This window comes from Trichoplusia ni, chromosome 8 (assembly GCF_003590095.1).
Source record: "Trichoplusia ni isolate ovarian cell line Hi5 chromosome 8, tn1, whole genome shotgun sequence".
In the NCBI taxonomy this organism is placed as follows: domain Eukaryota; kingdom Metazoa; phylum Arthropoda; class Insecta; order Lepidoptera; family Noctuidae; genus Trichoplusia; species Trichoplusia ni.
The window spans coordinates 13365078-13382506 of record NC_039485.1 but is presented as its reverse complement, the minus strand read 5'-3'; the positions used below and the strand labels follow the sequence as shown (position 1 = coordinate 13382506).

General features: G+C 34.9%; 1 protein-coding gene across 2 annotated transcripts in view; it reads left to right on the top strand.

Annotated features, from left to right (window-relative positions):
* The first annotated feature begins 2787 nt into the window (after positions 1-2787).
* LOC113496557 (lachesin-like) overlaps positions 2788-17429 on the top strand; it is a 44692-nt gene continuing 30050 nt past the window's right edge. Inside the window, exons 1-2 of one of the 2 annotated variants that reach the window (XM_026875817.1) lie at positions 2788-3835; positions 5580-5699. In XM_026875817.1, the coding sequence (XP_026731618.1) occupies positions 5639-5699 (61 nt within the window). In that variant the 5' untranslated portion in view covers positions 2788-3835; positions 5580-5638. Of the gene's footprint in view, positions 3836-5165; positions 5700-17429 lie in introns of those variants that run through there. The other variant, XM_026875816.1, reaches the window with a different exon arrangement.

Genomic DNA, 17429 nt, shown 5'->3' with positions numbered 1-17429 from the left:
TGCCAAAAAATTTCGTTAAGTTTGAATACTGATGAAAGATGAACAAAGTTGTTTTGTCTCTATCCAACTTGTCATCTTGCTTATTGCGACATGCGGATACGCGTCAGATCGCAGCAAAAATCTACTAATCTAGGCTTAAAGAAAAACGGTTGTTAGTATTAAGTCTGAGCCTATATCACTTGCAATTAAACTGATGACATCACACTTTCTCTTGCATGACTGATACACTGTATTTTGTTTTTGACATTGCCCATTATTTTTAATAAAGCCTAATAGATGCCTACTATTTCACGTCCACGTAAACAAAACTGTTTTAACATATGAAAAGTCATATAGAAAAGAATTCGAAATAAACCGTTACCGGCTTAGCTCTTGTCTCAAATGCGAGACATATCGAACATGACTGGCGTAATAAAATCCATTCGAAAGATTTTCGTCCGGTAAAATCTAAAATCTTTTTCTTTGTTCTTGAATAGGTTAGGGTTATATTTCGGATTTATTGTACGGAACTGCTTTACAGCACATATTTTTATGGGTTAGTCTTCATTTACATTAATTTGGATTTATTTTAGTGTTGGTATAATCATAATACGTTTTTCTTGAATAAGTACTTTTTCATTCTTTTTACTAGGTATAAAAAGGCATGAGGTATTTCAACGGATTGCAATGCGCCGACACCAAAACGGGATAATTCAGAACTCTTAGGTTCAGTCAGAAAGAGTCTGACACTACCCCTTTCCACCCCCTAGGAGACCTTACCAAAAAAGTTTTTAATTGTTATAGCCCATCTTTTTATTGGAAAACTTTTGTTAGATACCTAAGTATTACTTATAATTTCTTTAAAAACATTTAGTAAAAACGGGTAATTTTATCAGAAACAACTGTTTAATTATCCACAAAACTATTCTTCCTTAAAGATTATAATAACATCGAAATTCCTAAACGTTTTAAAGCACAAAAGAGTTATCCGTGGCCCGTTCCCCATGGAGTTCCGTTTCGTTATCGCGAGGAAGTGTCGTGTAGTTCCCATTGTATCCAGTAATAGTCGTAATCGACTGCTGAGCCCGCGGCTAACGACTCTTTGATTAGAACTAAGTATTAACACATTTTGCTCTCGGCGCGAATTGCCTGAGAAACGTTTTGATCATAGTTATGAGTTGTGAAACTCTAATCAACTTGTAAGTAGCGAACGCATTGATTTATAACTCCGTAATCTAATCTCGTTACTTCGAACCGACTTTTACAGATACAAGGCTTGAATAAAATCGGTGTTTTGTATTGCTGAATTTTATTTATGAGACACCAATAAAGATTTACTGCTTTATTTTTGTTTATACATTGGAAATACCAATTCATACCAAAGTACAGGAATCAGGATCATATATTTTTACTTATTACAAAAGTCTGTGATGTTTTTGCAGCTTTTTGTTTTGTCAGTTATAATGTGATCATATCTTTCAACGTCAACCTTAAATAACTACTTTACCTTTAAAAAATATATTAAGGCTTGAAAAGTAAGCTTTCTTACTTCTCTTTGGTAAATACAGAATGAAAACGAGTCAAAATCGATGCAGTAGTGTCATTTAATTTAAGTACTATTGACATTAGAACTACAAAAAAAACAGAGAATCTATTGCCGGTTGTATAACCTTGAAATATTTACACAACATAAAGAGGTTTCTATCAAAATGGCATCAATCTTGAAACACTATTAATAATCACTAGTAGAGTATTTATTAGCTGTCTCGTCAGAATGTAAGAGATTGATGAAAATTTATCTAAATATTTTAAAGCGACGATAGTTTTATTATATACTGAGTGATTTTTCATCCATAACAAGGAAACCCAGATGTCGTATATGAAAGCTTTAAATGAGAAACTATGATTTTTTTTTCTGTGACTTGGAGAAGAAGTTTGAATTCAATTGTTTTTAATCCATGACGTAATGACGTAATGCGATTTTTTGGGGAGGGTTTTTAAATACTACAATTTAACCTTTTTTGCGATTATATTATGCGATATTTAATTTTTTTATTTATTTAGTACAATAAATAAATTTGGTGAGCTTTATCCATCTAATAGGATGCTTATGACCAACATTGGGAAGATTACAAAAGGCCCTACTACCGCCACCTTTTGAAGTACAAGTGTTGGCTTTGGGGAAAAGTGACGGCGCTCTATACCGTCTATTGCACCTTCTCGCTTCTCCTTTCCACTATGATATTATCATTTAAAATGTTCGTGATAAATCCTGTCTGGTAACAATAGACTACTGAAACCAGTCTGCCATAACACAAACCACTCAGAAGTCAGATCTATAAAAAAAAACCAGTGTTATATAATAACAAAACTTTAAAACCTTTAAACATTACCCACACTAATGAAACGTTGTTTAATTACCATGTTAAAAGGTTTTAACATTTATACAGCGATTACCAAATATAATTAATGACGTGTTTACGTGAAAAAGGCGTGTCGTTACAGATTTCCTTAGTAGATTAAAGTAAGTACGATAATATTATAAAAGCAATTTATTTGAGTTAACACAATAAAATCTGCAGCCTTTGTTCATGTTTTCAGTAACATTAACGTGTGTGTGTGTGTGTTTTTGCGTTTTTATTTGTTTATACATACAGATACACTACGTACAAGCCTACAAAACAGTATGAAACGGTGATTTTTATGAACTAGAAAGATTTCTCTAATAAAGAAAATGGAAAGAGGATGAATGAGGAGGTAATACGTTTATGTGAAAACTAACAGAGCTCGCATATTATTTCAAACCATAACTCATACTATTAATGTAACTTAATATTAATTTAACTATAAAGTGAACAACATAAATACAGGTAAGTACCCGAACCCCATCTGTCGCAACGAGCAATAATATTCGAACCACTTAAAGTTCCCCTACTTATGAAACCCATTTCATTACGTCCCTATAACGCTGCATCGGACAAACCACTACTATAAACTGAGACATTGTTGCAAATCCTGATCAAATCACTCGTCAGTCTGGAGGGGACGGTGGGAATCATTTATCTAAAAGCTGCTCCCTTCCGCCATCAAAACTACATCAAGTAGGGCGAGGAACATAAACTCGACCGCCCTTGCAGTTAGATAAAACGTAAAGGGAAGTTTGATTCACTTGACTCGTGTGACACCACACGTAGGACGCTCGGCCACCTCCCGAGGCCTCCGTAACGACGTCTTTATACCCAGCTATCTCTATTTGACTACGATTCATATCTCCGACTAGAGGACACTTACTGGAACATTATTGGAAAACTCAAGCCTAGTCCGGATCCGATACCTAATATCGAATTTTCTACAGTTTCGTAATAGGTACATAGAGGTCTACTTCAAAGTTTCAAGTCTTAGTAACTTCTGTTTCGTAATACACTTTTACTTTTACAAATCCCGATACTTAAAATCGTTCGCCAGCGTCTCCAGTGTGCAAAGTTTGACGTTACAACGTTACGTTATTATTTCATTAATTACTATCTGTATCCGCAATGGGTGCTGCGTAATTACCGCTTATACTTGTGCTGAGAAGTATAAGCATTTGTGACGATTCTTAATTACTTAATTCCCGATTAACTTCTTAATTACCAACGGCGTCGGCATGCGAAGGGAGCTCTGAAAAAAGACATTTAAGCACATCTTAGCGGGCAAATATTGTCGGTGGCCTTAGCGTCGGAGGTTCATCTCGAGATAAGCGGCGGTGAGACGAGGCGGCCAGCATCTGGGCCGGTAATTAAGCGCATCTGCCTACGTTCAATTTTGAAACGCGCTGGATGAGTTGCCCCGCACTCCTTCGGGTCCATTCGGGAGGGTAAGAGCAAATTGCTAAACTTTCAATTAAAGAGTTGTTATTCAAACCGCTCCCGGTTCCTCGATGGAATTATATTTTATTTCACAACGGAAACTCTCATTGGTACTTGTGGTGCTTGTTTTGCTCTCTACTTAGCCACAGTTCAACATTTCTCGAAAGGAAACTGGAAATTTATTAACAATTGTATATTTAAAATAAATTTTCAAAGAGGCTTTGCAAAGTGGCTTAAAGATTATGTTGGATGATCTCGATTTTTTTGTGTTTGGTTTAGTAGACGACGTATAGAGACGTAGAGAGTAACCACGGTAAACAGTGCACACCTATATCTTCCTCATTTCATTTTTGGTACTATTTGATCCGGAGTAATCCCCATGGTCATTAGGAGCACCGTTTCCGACACCTGAGGTTGGGTTTATACGTACATTTTGTTTGAGCACCGTGCACTCCGTACATTCGCTCGTTGTAAAAACTTCAGTTTTAGATGCACCTTTTTGATTATTCGCTCTCTTGTAATGTGAAATTCAGCATGACTAGGGTTCTGACTATGAACTTTCATGAAGAAAGCTTTTTACTAGAACTACCGAAAGAGGCTGCTTTTTTTCACTGAAAATGTGAGGTCCTAGGTAGCTTACAATCGAAAATATGAATAAGATTTACCGTCACTTTATAAAATGTTATAAAAGTTTTTGGTCATTATAAAGTTTTGGTCTGTAAAGTTTTTCCCACTAAGGTTTACAAAAAGGCCAGTACCTACTGCTGTAAGATTTTACATTTTTCTTGAATTGCTTATTCTTTGTTTTAAAGTTGATATTTTTAATTGCCATTAACTGCCAGCTCTACATTTTCTGTACTTGATCAATAATCACTTTAAGCAAATTTTAATGAAAATTAATTCTTACTTAAAAACCGGTAAAATGTCTGTGGGACTCGTCGTCGTCGACATTGAGCGCTCGCGTCTTCACCCATCATATTTATGACTGTATCATCAACCGTTGCTTAACCCCGATGTATTTGTTAAAGAAGCAGCAAATAATATACATCTATAAAAATTTCAACAGTCTAGCTATCATAGATAGCGGAGATCCAGTATTAGTTCCTGTTTTACCTATAAGGCACAAAAAGATAAAATAAAATTAAAAATACATAAAAAAAAGAAAACTCAAATGTGTTAACCAATCAAACAACATTCTTTTACTTCATTAATATTTTTATTTACATATTTTTATTGAGTAACTTTACCAACACTGATTTTACGATACTCAAAAAAGGAATTTCGTGTGCTACACTAGTGCGGTTTATATTTATAAATAAAAATTCTGTTGCTGTTCGATATTTGAATTAATGGTATTAAGAATTTATTAAATGTTTTTAAATTGCACTATTTTTACATTCATACCGGAATTGTAACAACAGAATTTCTTTTCAAAATTACATTCTTATTTTGAACACTGGCATGATTACTATTGCGTGTTTGTATATTATTATACAACAAAGAAAAAAAAAATCGTATTGCTCGCGTTTTGTTTTCATGTTTCCACGTTCCAAGACTGACAGACGTCATCTTTGAATTCCGCATTTCCGCGCCATTTTTATTGTTAAATATTTTTATCGATGTTTTAAGTTTATTAATAGGAGCTATACAATTGTATTTGTGTCATATTGAATAAATTTTATACCTTTTTTTAATATTTGTTATTGCTTGCAGTGTATGTTATTGGAATGATGTGCGATCGTTTTGTTTCAGTCGAAGCAAGCCGCGGTGCGCTTTCGGCTCGATGTGCGACCGCCGCGCGAGGAGGGAGCATGCTGGTGCACCTCTTGTTACTTAGCACCGCCTTCGCGGCAGTCAACACTGGAAAACACGGTAAATATACATTTATTTTGTAGTAAAGTCTAGCTTAAAGAAGCCTTACAAATGTCCTAAAGAATAGTCTTAGAGCTGTAGAAGACGGCCGTGCTCTACGCCGATTGATGTGCCATCTTGCTTTTACAGCGAGTAGTAAACCATATTTTAACCTATAAATATCATTTATGTCACTTAGTTTGACTGGCATACCACCGTGTCAAGTCATGATCAATGATTCCGGTTGTGTCAAAACTCGACAGGTGTTGCCAATAATATTCGGAATAATGCCATGTTTGTTGATAATTCTGTGTAAAATAATCCTTTCGGTATTTGTGAATTATTTAGTTAATTACCATGAAATAGGTGGGTACCCAAAAGGTATTCTAGATATAGAGCTTTTCAAAATTCTGCAACATTTTACTCCAACAGAACTTTGTAAACACAAAGTAACAGAATAAATCTAGTGTATATATTTAGCTGAAATTGGCGTCATGAATAAACTTATCTGACTAAAAAAATCTTAACTCAAAATTCTCCCGTCTCGCTTGAAGGGATTTCTCAAAAAATAAACAAACGCATTGACGCGGCCCTCGGCTCAGATTTATTATGTATATGTACTGCCCCCCTCGACTTAATCTGCGTGAATGTTATAATATTATACACCCTGCAACAATTTGAGGGGTGAAACGAATGGGGAAAACTGTTAACTTCTGTCTTCGTTTCTATTTTACGCTGCCTTTCCATAAGGCAGCGTAGCGAAAAACGTGTTCTTAGGAGCCAAAAACAAGATCACCATTGGTTTTAAGCCTATCGCATTTTATGTGGAAACATACCCAGAAAGTACTATCTAAAATTGATAAAATTAATCTGACCAAACCCAAGCATAATCATATAGGTAGTGTTAATGCATTTAAGAAACAAAAACTTCATAAAACCGTGCTCAAGTGAAATATTCTTAAGATCACAATATTCTTAAATGTTTGAAAATATTATTTTGATATTCATGTGTTATTCATGTGTTACTGGTCCTAAATAATGTGTCTGTGATACAATACTTAAATATTGCATGTAAACCTTAATCGAAAAAAATACAAATATCCATTTGAAACATCATTAGTGTACTAAAAACCGGTGGTAATTTACTATTGGATAAAAAGTACGCGGAAAATGTTGATTTTTTAGGATTCGGATTACATAGCATAGCTAGCGAGTTTATTAACGGAATATTCCGTTTTCAAATGTTTATTAGCTTTCAATTGAAATGAGTGACCGAGTATCGGTTTTAATTACCATTGATATCCAATTTATGATATATCATCATTTTACGTGTGTAATCCTATTAAATCTGTATTTGTAATATTGTGAAAGATATTCATATGAATCTAGTAATCCGGTTATAAAATTCTGAATTACTTCGATTACTTTGACAGTATTTAATGATTTTTTTGGAGCCAATATGAGTCACAATTTGGTGTAAAAGATTCATTTTTAATTATCCCTGTCTTCACAAAGCCATGTAAATATGATGGTATGCTATGTAAAATTTCGCATTCATGCCAAAAAAATATCGAACAGCAAATTCCATTAACAAATTGTTCATCATTGTAATCAATCTACTCAACATTTCAGCCCACGCCAACATAATGAAGATAATATTGGAATTCTAAAATTACACACACGGGTCAATGGAACTCTTATTTAAAGTATTTAGTAAAAGATCTACAGGGTCGAGTAAGCAATCTTATTAGCACAAAATGTACAATTTGACGACAGACATAGAAAGGGTCTATTTATTGCTAGTCACACGATCACGACCCTTAGCAAGACAACAGTATAGTATTGTTTTTACAATCAGCAGCGGAGCTGGAAGCGGACATTCCTCGCTGCGCAATTTGCCGTCGTGGCAATTGTAGACAACGTTCCGTTGAACGTAGGCCTCTCCCATAAACTGCCACGAACCTTCCATAAACAGTCCTCATTCTCATAACAATAGAGGGTGGGGAGGACGTACATAATTACCGCGAGATACCTACCAGAAATTTGTAGATGACACGCTCACAGATATAAATGCTTGTCCTTATTTTTAACATTTTGTTTTTCATTTTCTTCACAAAATAATTTGATTGTGGTATCTGTAGGCTTGTTTCTGTAGAGCACATTATTATTTTTTTGTTTAGTATATATACATTATGTATGGTTCGTTAAGTTAAACTTGCTAGGAATCGGACATGCAGCCATACTCCGACAATTTTCTGGAATAAACAATTTTTATAAAATTGCCCTGGTCTCAATACTGGTTCAAATGATGATACGATTGGTATCAGTGTTTTTCTGCTTGTTAGTAAAGCTTACAACAGATTTGAATTTCTGGAATGTGGTGACGTAATGATTCTTAAATACAACTCTTCAAATGCTATCTGACCTGCGTACTAAGGAAACCAGCATTATCCAGCCACGAATCCCTACAGGCAGCTAATCCTCAGTAACTTTTTATGTAAGCAAAAGAATAGCTCTCTTTGTAAACAGGGACACAGCAATATTCATTCAAAACATTCTTCTTTATCGCGATCAAAATTCGGGTCACCTCCACGAAGACTGCATAGAACTTTTACACTGTTGTTGTATCAGTTACAAAAGTAAAACGTTTCCGGGTGCGCCTTAACTTTTACTAACTATTAAAACCTTTGCCAACTTATCTTTGGTTAGCGGTTGATATGAGGCGGGCTTAATATGATGTATTATAGACGTAAAAAATTTGCTCTAAATTTTCTTCTTGTTGCTCTTTACACATTTAATACTGGAAGTTAGTTATAGTTAGAAATGTGCTGATTGCCATCTAGAAATACAAAAATAAAAGATTTGAATTCCAAAAACATAATAATTTCAAGGCATCGCTTAAAAAGTCGTATCAAAAACAGAAATTCCTACAATTCCCGGTACCTATGACGTCACTAAATACGTTCAAAGGGTCGACTTATGTACCCAGGCCGTCGTTATCAAAGTGTCAAACTACATTATAAGCTTGTTTACGCCAGTGTCATCTCCATAAATACACGCAAACTTCTTACTACCATCTTGATACAATTACGCCTTCATGGGCCAAGTTTAGTACTCGGATTATACTATTCAAAAACATCTTTAAGGCCAAACAGAATAACATTAAGACTCACCCGCTGTTGTTTGCAAATAATAAGAAAACAGACTTGGTAAGTTAAAAAATTTCGCGCAAAATTTGCATAAACCTCGCGAAGCCTTGTTCACTTTTCTCTACTTTCGTTTTTATATCATCTCTTATACCGTTCGTGCCTAACTCATTTTATAACAATATCTTATTAAGTGTTTCATAAAAACTTTGTGAGAAAAAGTTTATCGTAATAATTGTTAATGGTGTTAGTCGACGAGCGAAATATTTTGTGCCAGTGGAAAATTCCCGGCTCTTACCGATCTGTCAGTCTGTTACCGGATTCCGACACCCCTACTTTTCCCTCGTACATTTATCTACGTAGAAAAAATCCTAGTGAAAATCTTCCGTCCGAAGTCACACCCTCACATATATTAAGTAGGTTATTTTATATATGTCGGCGCGAACACGTGTTATTTTACGGTGAGCCAACCAGATCAAGTGTAATCATGATGTATAAATATAATCAATTCTCATTCCAGTTGACTTTGAAACACAAGTTTACGAGAATAAGGATTGATCCACTCAAGACCATAATTAGAATTGAGTATCGAGTCATACGATTCTATTTATGATGTTAAATAAACGTATTTTTAGCTTGTGAGTATCTATTTATACTGTATTTTTACTTATCGAGTAACGCCTTTCAAAGTCGGTTATTATCAAATTTCACGCTAATCATTATGATTAAAGCTTTATCAATTAACGTATTGATAAGTTCAAGACTTCATAACTCCCCTAACAACCTCATACATATAAGATTAACAGCACAAACACCAATAGCACTAAGCACAGCCCGGAATCCTCTTTTATAAACCGAAAAAATATCAAACCCACAATATTAAGACAATCGCCGATACAAAGATACATAACTCGCAAAAAGGAAAAAATATATGTACGCGAGCTAACGGAGCATTGCCTTTGTGAACTTAGAACTGAATCCCCAGTGGTTTATGTCTTTTCGGATCAGAAGGCTTACCGGAGGACGCGAGGAAAACTCCTTTCCTTCATAAATATTTACTTTATGAAATAACGTGCCCCAAGCTCAGCTTAGTTTTACACACTGGCTGGTACCAGGTGATAACTGGCAAATGACAAAAAACACTCGCACGTACCTACGCAGCTACGCAACGTAGGTATTCTATTCGAATTAAAATAAATCTTATGTTAATATTCTTAAGGCAGTTTTTTCTTTGTTGTTTATGAAGCGACAGCATTAAAAAACTTTAGCTGAATATAAATCAATTTCGTTAAATAATTAAGTAATAGGTTGTTACAGTATGCAAGTCATTCGCTTTGAAATTTGTTTAAAAAATGAAGCGTCTCCTTCAATTCTTGAGAGAGAGGCTTAATTTTTTTAAATTATTTGAAAACGGCCATAGATTATATATTTTTTTAAGTACCTCTGCGTGTCGAACTTATCAACGAAACCAAACTCTAGAAAATCATACTGCCTGACGTCTTTACCGAAGACAGTAATTTTCTTTTACTCTACAAAATAGATGGAGGGAATACAGAATTAATAAATTTGAACAAAAATTAACAGTTTACAAAGGGTACCACTTTTAGAAGGCCTTTGAAATTTACCTGTAGTAAAATAGTCAATCAAAAGTCTGGCACAAAGCTGAGGAGGAGGCTAGGTTCAGAGATTATTTGATTTGCGCTGCTGAATAAATGGTAAAAATTAAATTAATTTGGAATTAACAGTAATTAACTATCTTGAATTAAAATTTCATGGTATTTTCCAACAATACCCTTTAATCAAAAAATTAATTGTGCGATGATCAGTCATTTAATACAATATTCAACGAATGCCGCATGAGCGATGGAGAGCCAGCGACGTGTGAAACAATCATACAACTGAACGCAGCCGCTGTACGCCCGGCATCTGTGGCAAATGCAATACGCCACTGAAAAGTTACATCCAATTAGCAGAAACCGATGACGCGCGTACTCCATCCACCCAGCTGAATTTGACAACTGCTGTCATAGTTTAAATTTCGAAATACCTTACGACCCGTTTATTTTAAGCTCAAATAACTAGAATTCACAATCGATGTCAGTTCTGAAAAGTTTTGTAGTTTTAATTATTCAATGTTTGCTTGTTAGCGATAACGTGGGGATTCTGTGTAACTTTTCGAATGGTCAACTGGGGATCGAAATCTCTCTCAAAATAGAGCGGATATGGCGAGGCGGTTCGCTTATTGGATCAGTAAAGGGGGTTAATGGGATACTTTGTAGATACCTTATTGCAGGCATAAGTAATTTTAGAATGGAATCACAGCTTTCCTATCATTATGTTCTAGAACGATAAACGAGAGTCAAATTGACTGAAAAGCTAGCCGCATCCGAGGTTAGCAAATACCAATTCAGTTGTAAGTGACCCCACTCAACGTCCCTTCAGAGTAAAACGCAATGTATTCTTTGTGTCAATTTCTATGCAGCTACACGCACCACACATCGCGATGTATCTGGGCCAGTCTAGTGCAATGTTATGAATGAGATACACTCGGATTTCTATTACATGGATATTTTCTCTTAAAAAAATCGTTTAACATTACGTTTAGTATGTGAATCTGGTACGAAAAACATATTTTCAGCTGTCGTGTTTCTTCAGGAAACATTTGTTTAATATTAATCAAGCCTTTATGAAATCCGATCGTAAATGAAAATTTTCTTGTAATTGAATTAGGTCAGTCAAAATTGACTTGAAGTAACTAATAAAATGAATTCATAAGTACAATAATACTAGAATAACGATATTTGGAATATTCACGTGTTCAATATTAAAAAAAGAACTTTTGTACTTGCTGTAAAAAATAAATTCCGTAATACTCAATCACAAATGCAATAATGTATCACATATAATTGAGTACATACTGGTAAGATCAGGTAAATATAACAGCAACCAACAAATATCTATTTATCTATCCAAGTTTATCCACCGATCTAACAACCAGTTTTAAAACAATGCAATGATCCCAAAAACAAACGAAGCTAACTTTCCTAAAATAAAACCAGAGCCAAATAAACCACAAAATAAAATATCAATAATTATACTGGACATTAGCAATAACGATGAACACGGCCGCAGAACAGTTTTTCTCCTTTTTCACGAACGAAACCGGTTTTAAATGCGGTAGTAGTGAAACAGTTGTGAACGTAAGCTCATTCTTTACTAAATCACAGAACATTTTTAGAGCTAGAAGCTATTTGCTCGAAATAAAAGGGGATATGTTTTCACAAATGCATGGACAAATAGTATTTTTATTGTGGAAAGAAATGCAATAATAGAAATGGAATTTGCCTTTACAGTTTTTAGTCACATTTTTTTTATCTTCTCTATTGTGTCCCACAGCTGGTCTTCAAGCCTCCCCCAAATCGTAACATGATTCTCCATCCGGACTCACCCGGAATAAGGAAGCATTTCAAACCACTACCGCTTCCAAGGCCACGGCGGCTTCGTCCTTCCGCTGACTCTCATTGGGTGGTTACCGGCCTAGCTTTGACTGTCCATGTGGTTGACATCATCTACTATTTTACTCTTAGAGATTTCAAAATCGGTCTGACTAATGACACCAACTTTAGTGAACTAAATTAAGGTAAAGGGAAACCCAAGTAAAAAATCAAAAATTTAAACGTTTTATTAATAACGTATTTATTTGATAAATATTGTAATGTAAAGTCGCTGTGTATACTAAAAAGCCTTTTCATGTGTCTTAGTTGACCCTGTCATAGCAATTGCTTAACGCGGTATCTGTAAATCTCATGAGATGGTCAACTTAACAGGGAAGTTTACTCCAGGATGTACGAGTGATAGAATGCAAAGGTCACTGCCAGTTCGTTTATAAAATTCGTAATAAACGTTTATTTTGAACTTCAACATTTCAAGCTAGATTTAGCGCGGTGTAACGTGAACTTCTAACATTCAATGATAACAATACAAATTAAGTACCTAAATCAATCGCGTCTCCAACGATATCCCCATAAGCGGTATCAGAATACTACTACCAACTCTCCTGGTACCACCCTCAGTATAGCATTTTTGCTATGCCAAAAAGAGACAAAATAAAGAAGTAACCTACATAGTATTCCATGTCATTCTTCTAAGCTCAATTTTAGCCGAATAATTTCAGCCGTTTTTGGGAAATAAATAGTGTTTACTAACACAACTTTATTTTATATACAAATAATCAGGTTAGGCTGAAAGCCGACCCCCAACCTTCGTCGTGAAAACGCTAGGCAGATTATTTTTTTTGTGACAAAAGTTTCTGAATAGTCTTCAGCCAACTGTCGTATTCAAGAACTACACTTGACAAAGTTCTTAACATGTCTATTCGTCTCTATATTCCACTTGACCAACAGCATAACACTTAACTTAGTATTGTTCTTAAACACTTAAGAAAATTCCTTTACCCGTTACGGGCTAAAGTTTTTGTAGGTAGTTTGTAATATGTAGCTACAATATCTGTTTTTCATACGGAGTAAGAACCGTCCTTATCGTATCGTCCCTTTGTATAACCACTAGGTGAAGAAAAGTAGGTTTTGCTTACCTTATAGGCTAATCCTCTATAGAAACAAGATAATAGATTTTCAAGTGCTTTCTATTCAAGCATTCTTAATATATTCAGACAATAATCAACAATAATGTATCGTTGTTCACTAGTTCTTATTATAAGGTTCGTATAGATCCTTTTTAAAAGATAGGATTAATGTTTTGCTTGTTAACCCTCTTACAATATTCTCGTCAATAGGGAAGAGGGGATCTCGGTCCATCCATCATCAATGCAAGACCTTCCCGTTTGGTTAATTGCCACTTATTTGTCTATACAATTCTTGTCGGTTTTTCTATTAGTAATTAATTTTAGTTGCGGTAGCGGGTTTGCTTGAATATATGTTATGTTGTACTGTGAAAATTTGGAAACTGAGTTTTGAGCATAATACTTAGCAAGGTATCAACAGCCGGCGACGAGTAACAAAATGTAACACACGATAAAATTAAAAATTAGGAAGTCCCCGATAGCAAAAACGATCACCTACTACTTCTAAATAGGTCTACCGATTTTATCAGACATCTAAGAACACTCGCACATAATTCGCCTTTAATACGAAAACAAACTAAATTCATTATATCACTAAATCCTTTCGAGAGCTACGATGCCACAGACTGACAGACACGTCAAACTTACCACACCACTCTTTTTGAATATGGAGGCTCTTTTGGTCATGTTTCTAAAGAAATAGTCTCCAAATAATTTTCCTTGCCTTTCCTCTTAAATAAAACGCGCAAATATCTCAGTGTTGGTAACTGCGTAATCATTCAAAAACATTATGAATACAAATATTCACTTCCACTAAAAATATTTCCAGAATTTTCCCACATGAGGCTCGTAATCCTTTACAGGTAAAAACAAAACAACGCTACGGGCCAAACGTTGTCTACATTGTGTACAAAAAATATAATTTTACTCTTCCATATTTTAGCAGAGAGAAATGCTTAAAACGTGTATGACGTCATAAAGGATTTTGATTAAATTGCAGTGCATTAATCTATTAGATAGGGTTATGCAAAGCCATTATTTCCTTATTGTCCGTGAGCAAATTAATTATTGTTGACCGTCACGATAATAGAGGGATTAGCCAATCAGCTTGAATGAATCTCGTTGATTGCCCAGGGTGAGCTGGGTGTTCCGGGGATGAAAACAGATTGCATCACTGAGGGATACCTACGAGTAGCTTGCATTAGGGGGGACGATCGCTGTAATGGATTACACAGAAGTATTTCTATCTACCCTTGATGAGTCACAAGTGCAGAGATATAAATATTACAGTATTCACTTATTTGTAGGGTTAGCAATGATAAGAATCAATTTCTGAATTCTTATTCAAATACCAATCACCAGTCAGAAAACGTTGCATACAAATTACATATTTAAAAATATTAATAAGGCCAACTCATAAAAGCTTACCATAATACAAAATATCAGTGTCGCAGTCATCTTCAACGCAAATTAAAACTTTGGGCTGTGAAGGGGCTAAGACGGCCTCGTCGTGTCGATTTGACTCGGCTGCCTCGCTTTAATTGCGCTTCCTAGATCGTTTACATTTAGTACTGTAATTGAAAAATTCTTTGTAACGACAAATACTCAATACGTGCAATGCAACACGTATACGGGAGCTTTTGTTTAGTTATATTATTATTTTTGTAGAGTATACATGGCAAATTAGTTTACGTCTAGGTGAAAATGCTCCATTTCTTTTTACAATCATTTGTGAAGAGTCGAATAACTGTCTAGAACTTTACCAGTCTGAATTCGATGTTTAGTGTATGAGAAATTATTTTAATAGCAAACAATTAACTTATTTATAAATAACAACAATTACTTGACTCTTTTTGTAACAATAAGAAAAATATAGGCACTCATTTAACATTGTACGAATCGATTGTAACAAATACTATTAAGATTGTTCCGAGTAAGGTTTGCAAAAGGAAGCAATCTTGCAGTAAGGAAAAACGAGCCGCGTTATTCTGCAAACAAAACGGAGGCAGAAGGTTTAATCTCTATGAGGTACAAATCGCTCGTTATGTAAATTGAATCTCTTGCAAATTTGAATAGCTTTCATAAGCTAATTCCCTTTGAATAAAAACAATAGAATACTCTTTCGACGTTTTAGATATTTCTCGTGGATGGAATTTATCTTGGGTCATTAATTATTCAGCGTCGTTCCTAGTTACAATGAGATAACATCGTCTTTTTCGTTAATAGGTTCCGAGAAATCTCTGTTCCTGCTAAGCCTACGTCAGCTGAGTACTTAATCTGATACAACAGCAACTCTCGTAAATATCACTGCATTACTGCATTGTATGATGTTTTGGGTATTCTAAGAAACTTGTACTTTCTTCTTTAACCTACTTTTCATCTCCTGCTTTTTTCTTCTGATAGAAGGACACAGACACCCACACCCGGAACAAGCATTTGTTGATGACACACGCTTATCCAACGCTGGGATCCAACCCGCGACACGTCGCACACCCGGTTTGACGTGATAACCTCAACTACTCGGTTATCCGTGCAACTATACTATTACTTGTCGTATCAAAGCAGGGACTTATCATCAGATAAGGAATTCATGTTTTATGCCTATATTATCAAGCTACCTGTAGGCCTTTACAGTACACAATACATCCCCTTAATATAATCTCTTAATCGCCTCGTGTTCGCTCAAAATCTCCTCAGTCAAAGCGTGTAATGAGTGTATCTTTTAACATATACCACCGTTCTTAATAAGGCTTAAATATCGCTATTATACGTTACTAAGCTCTTAGTAAAATGTTCACAAGCTTTGAATTAATGGATTAACACTGGGGTTTTATTGGAACTTTCGATATTCAGTTCACGATACCCGGTTTTGAAAAAGGTATAAGTATGAAATAATGTTGGAATATTCTTTTCATTTTTAATTACTTATTAATATGGTGATATTTAGTAACTAGATATTATACCCTGAGTTTTTACTTACTTTTGCAGTTTTGAAAGTCTGAGTTCCTAATTATTTAAAAAAAAAAATTGCTTGAAAAAGAGGTGCTCGAGGGATTGGACAATTCCTAAGTCATTCTTGTAATCAATCGAATGTACATAATTATATTATACATATGTTTAAATGGCAGTACTATGATGCTTTTTATGACAGCATTTATCAACAGAAATACATTGTCCTATTCTGTACAAAGCTGAAAAATATTCAGGCAGAACCGAGCCGTGTTGATACAAGCAATTATTTTCGTCAAAACTAACACCAACATAAAAAAAAACATATTTTTATTTTGATACCTGGCCCAAAAAATGTATTCCGGTATATTCTGTCACCACATACAATACCAAAAGCCTGAATTTGCCTGAATAATTTACAACAAGAATAAACGTCTCTAATTTCATATAGGTGAGCTCAGTAGTGAACCGCCACTAAATTGGTACCATTCACGGTTGAATGAGAAGATCAAATGTAGTCAGGTCGAGGTATTTTCACTCGTTCCAGTGCAATTACTCAACGCACTGCTATGCTAAAACTATAATTTTTGCTTTGTGAGCTCAACTGTACGGTTTTGAACCGTTATTCTGACCCTACTAGAACGTTTTCGTATATTAGTTTGTGGAATGTTGGTGAATTGTTATATATGTTAGTATCTTATAGCTTTGCGAGCAACAACGAGTCCATACAAGATTATAAACGCTCAACGACTTATAATAAACCACTAAGATATCTAGACATACTCATCCTGAAGATTCGCAAAACAAAATAACATCGTCCCAATCTCCGCTGTTATAAATCTGTCGCATTTAAAAAAAAAGAAACGCGTCTTACACAATTAAAAAAAGTCCCGACTTGCTGAAATTACGACACTTCATTATCGCAGCAACAATAAGGCGACAGTTACGATACTCTTGTCTCAAGATTCAGGGTAGAGCAATAAAAATGAACAAAACACCAAGTAGTTGAGTTCTACAATGACGTAGCTAGACACGATGTCAAGTGCAGAAAATTATGTCCATTCATCCGGCGCTTGC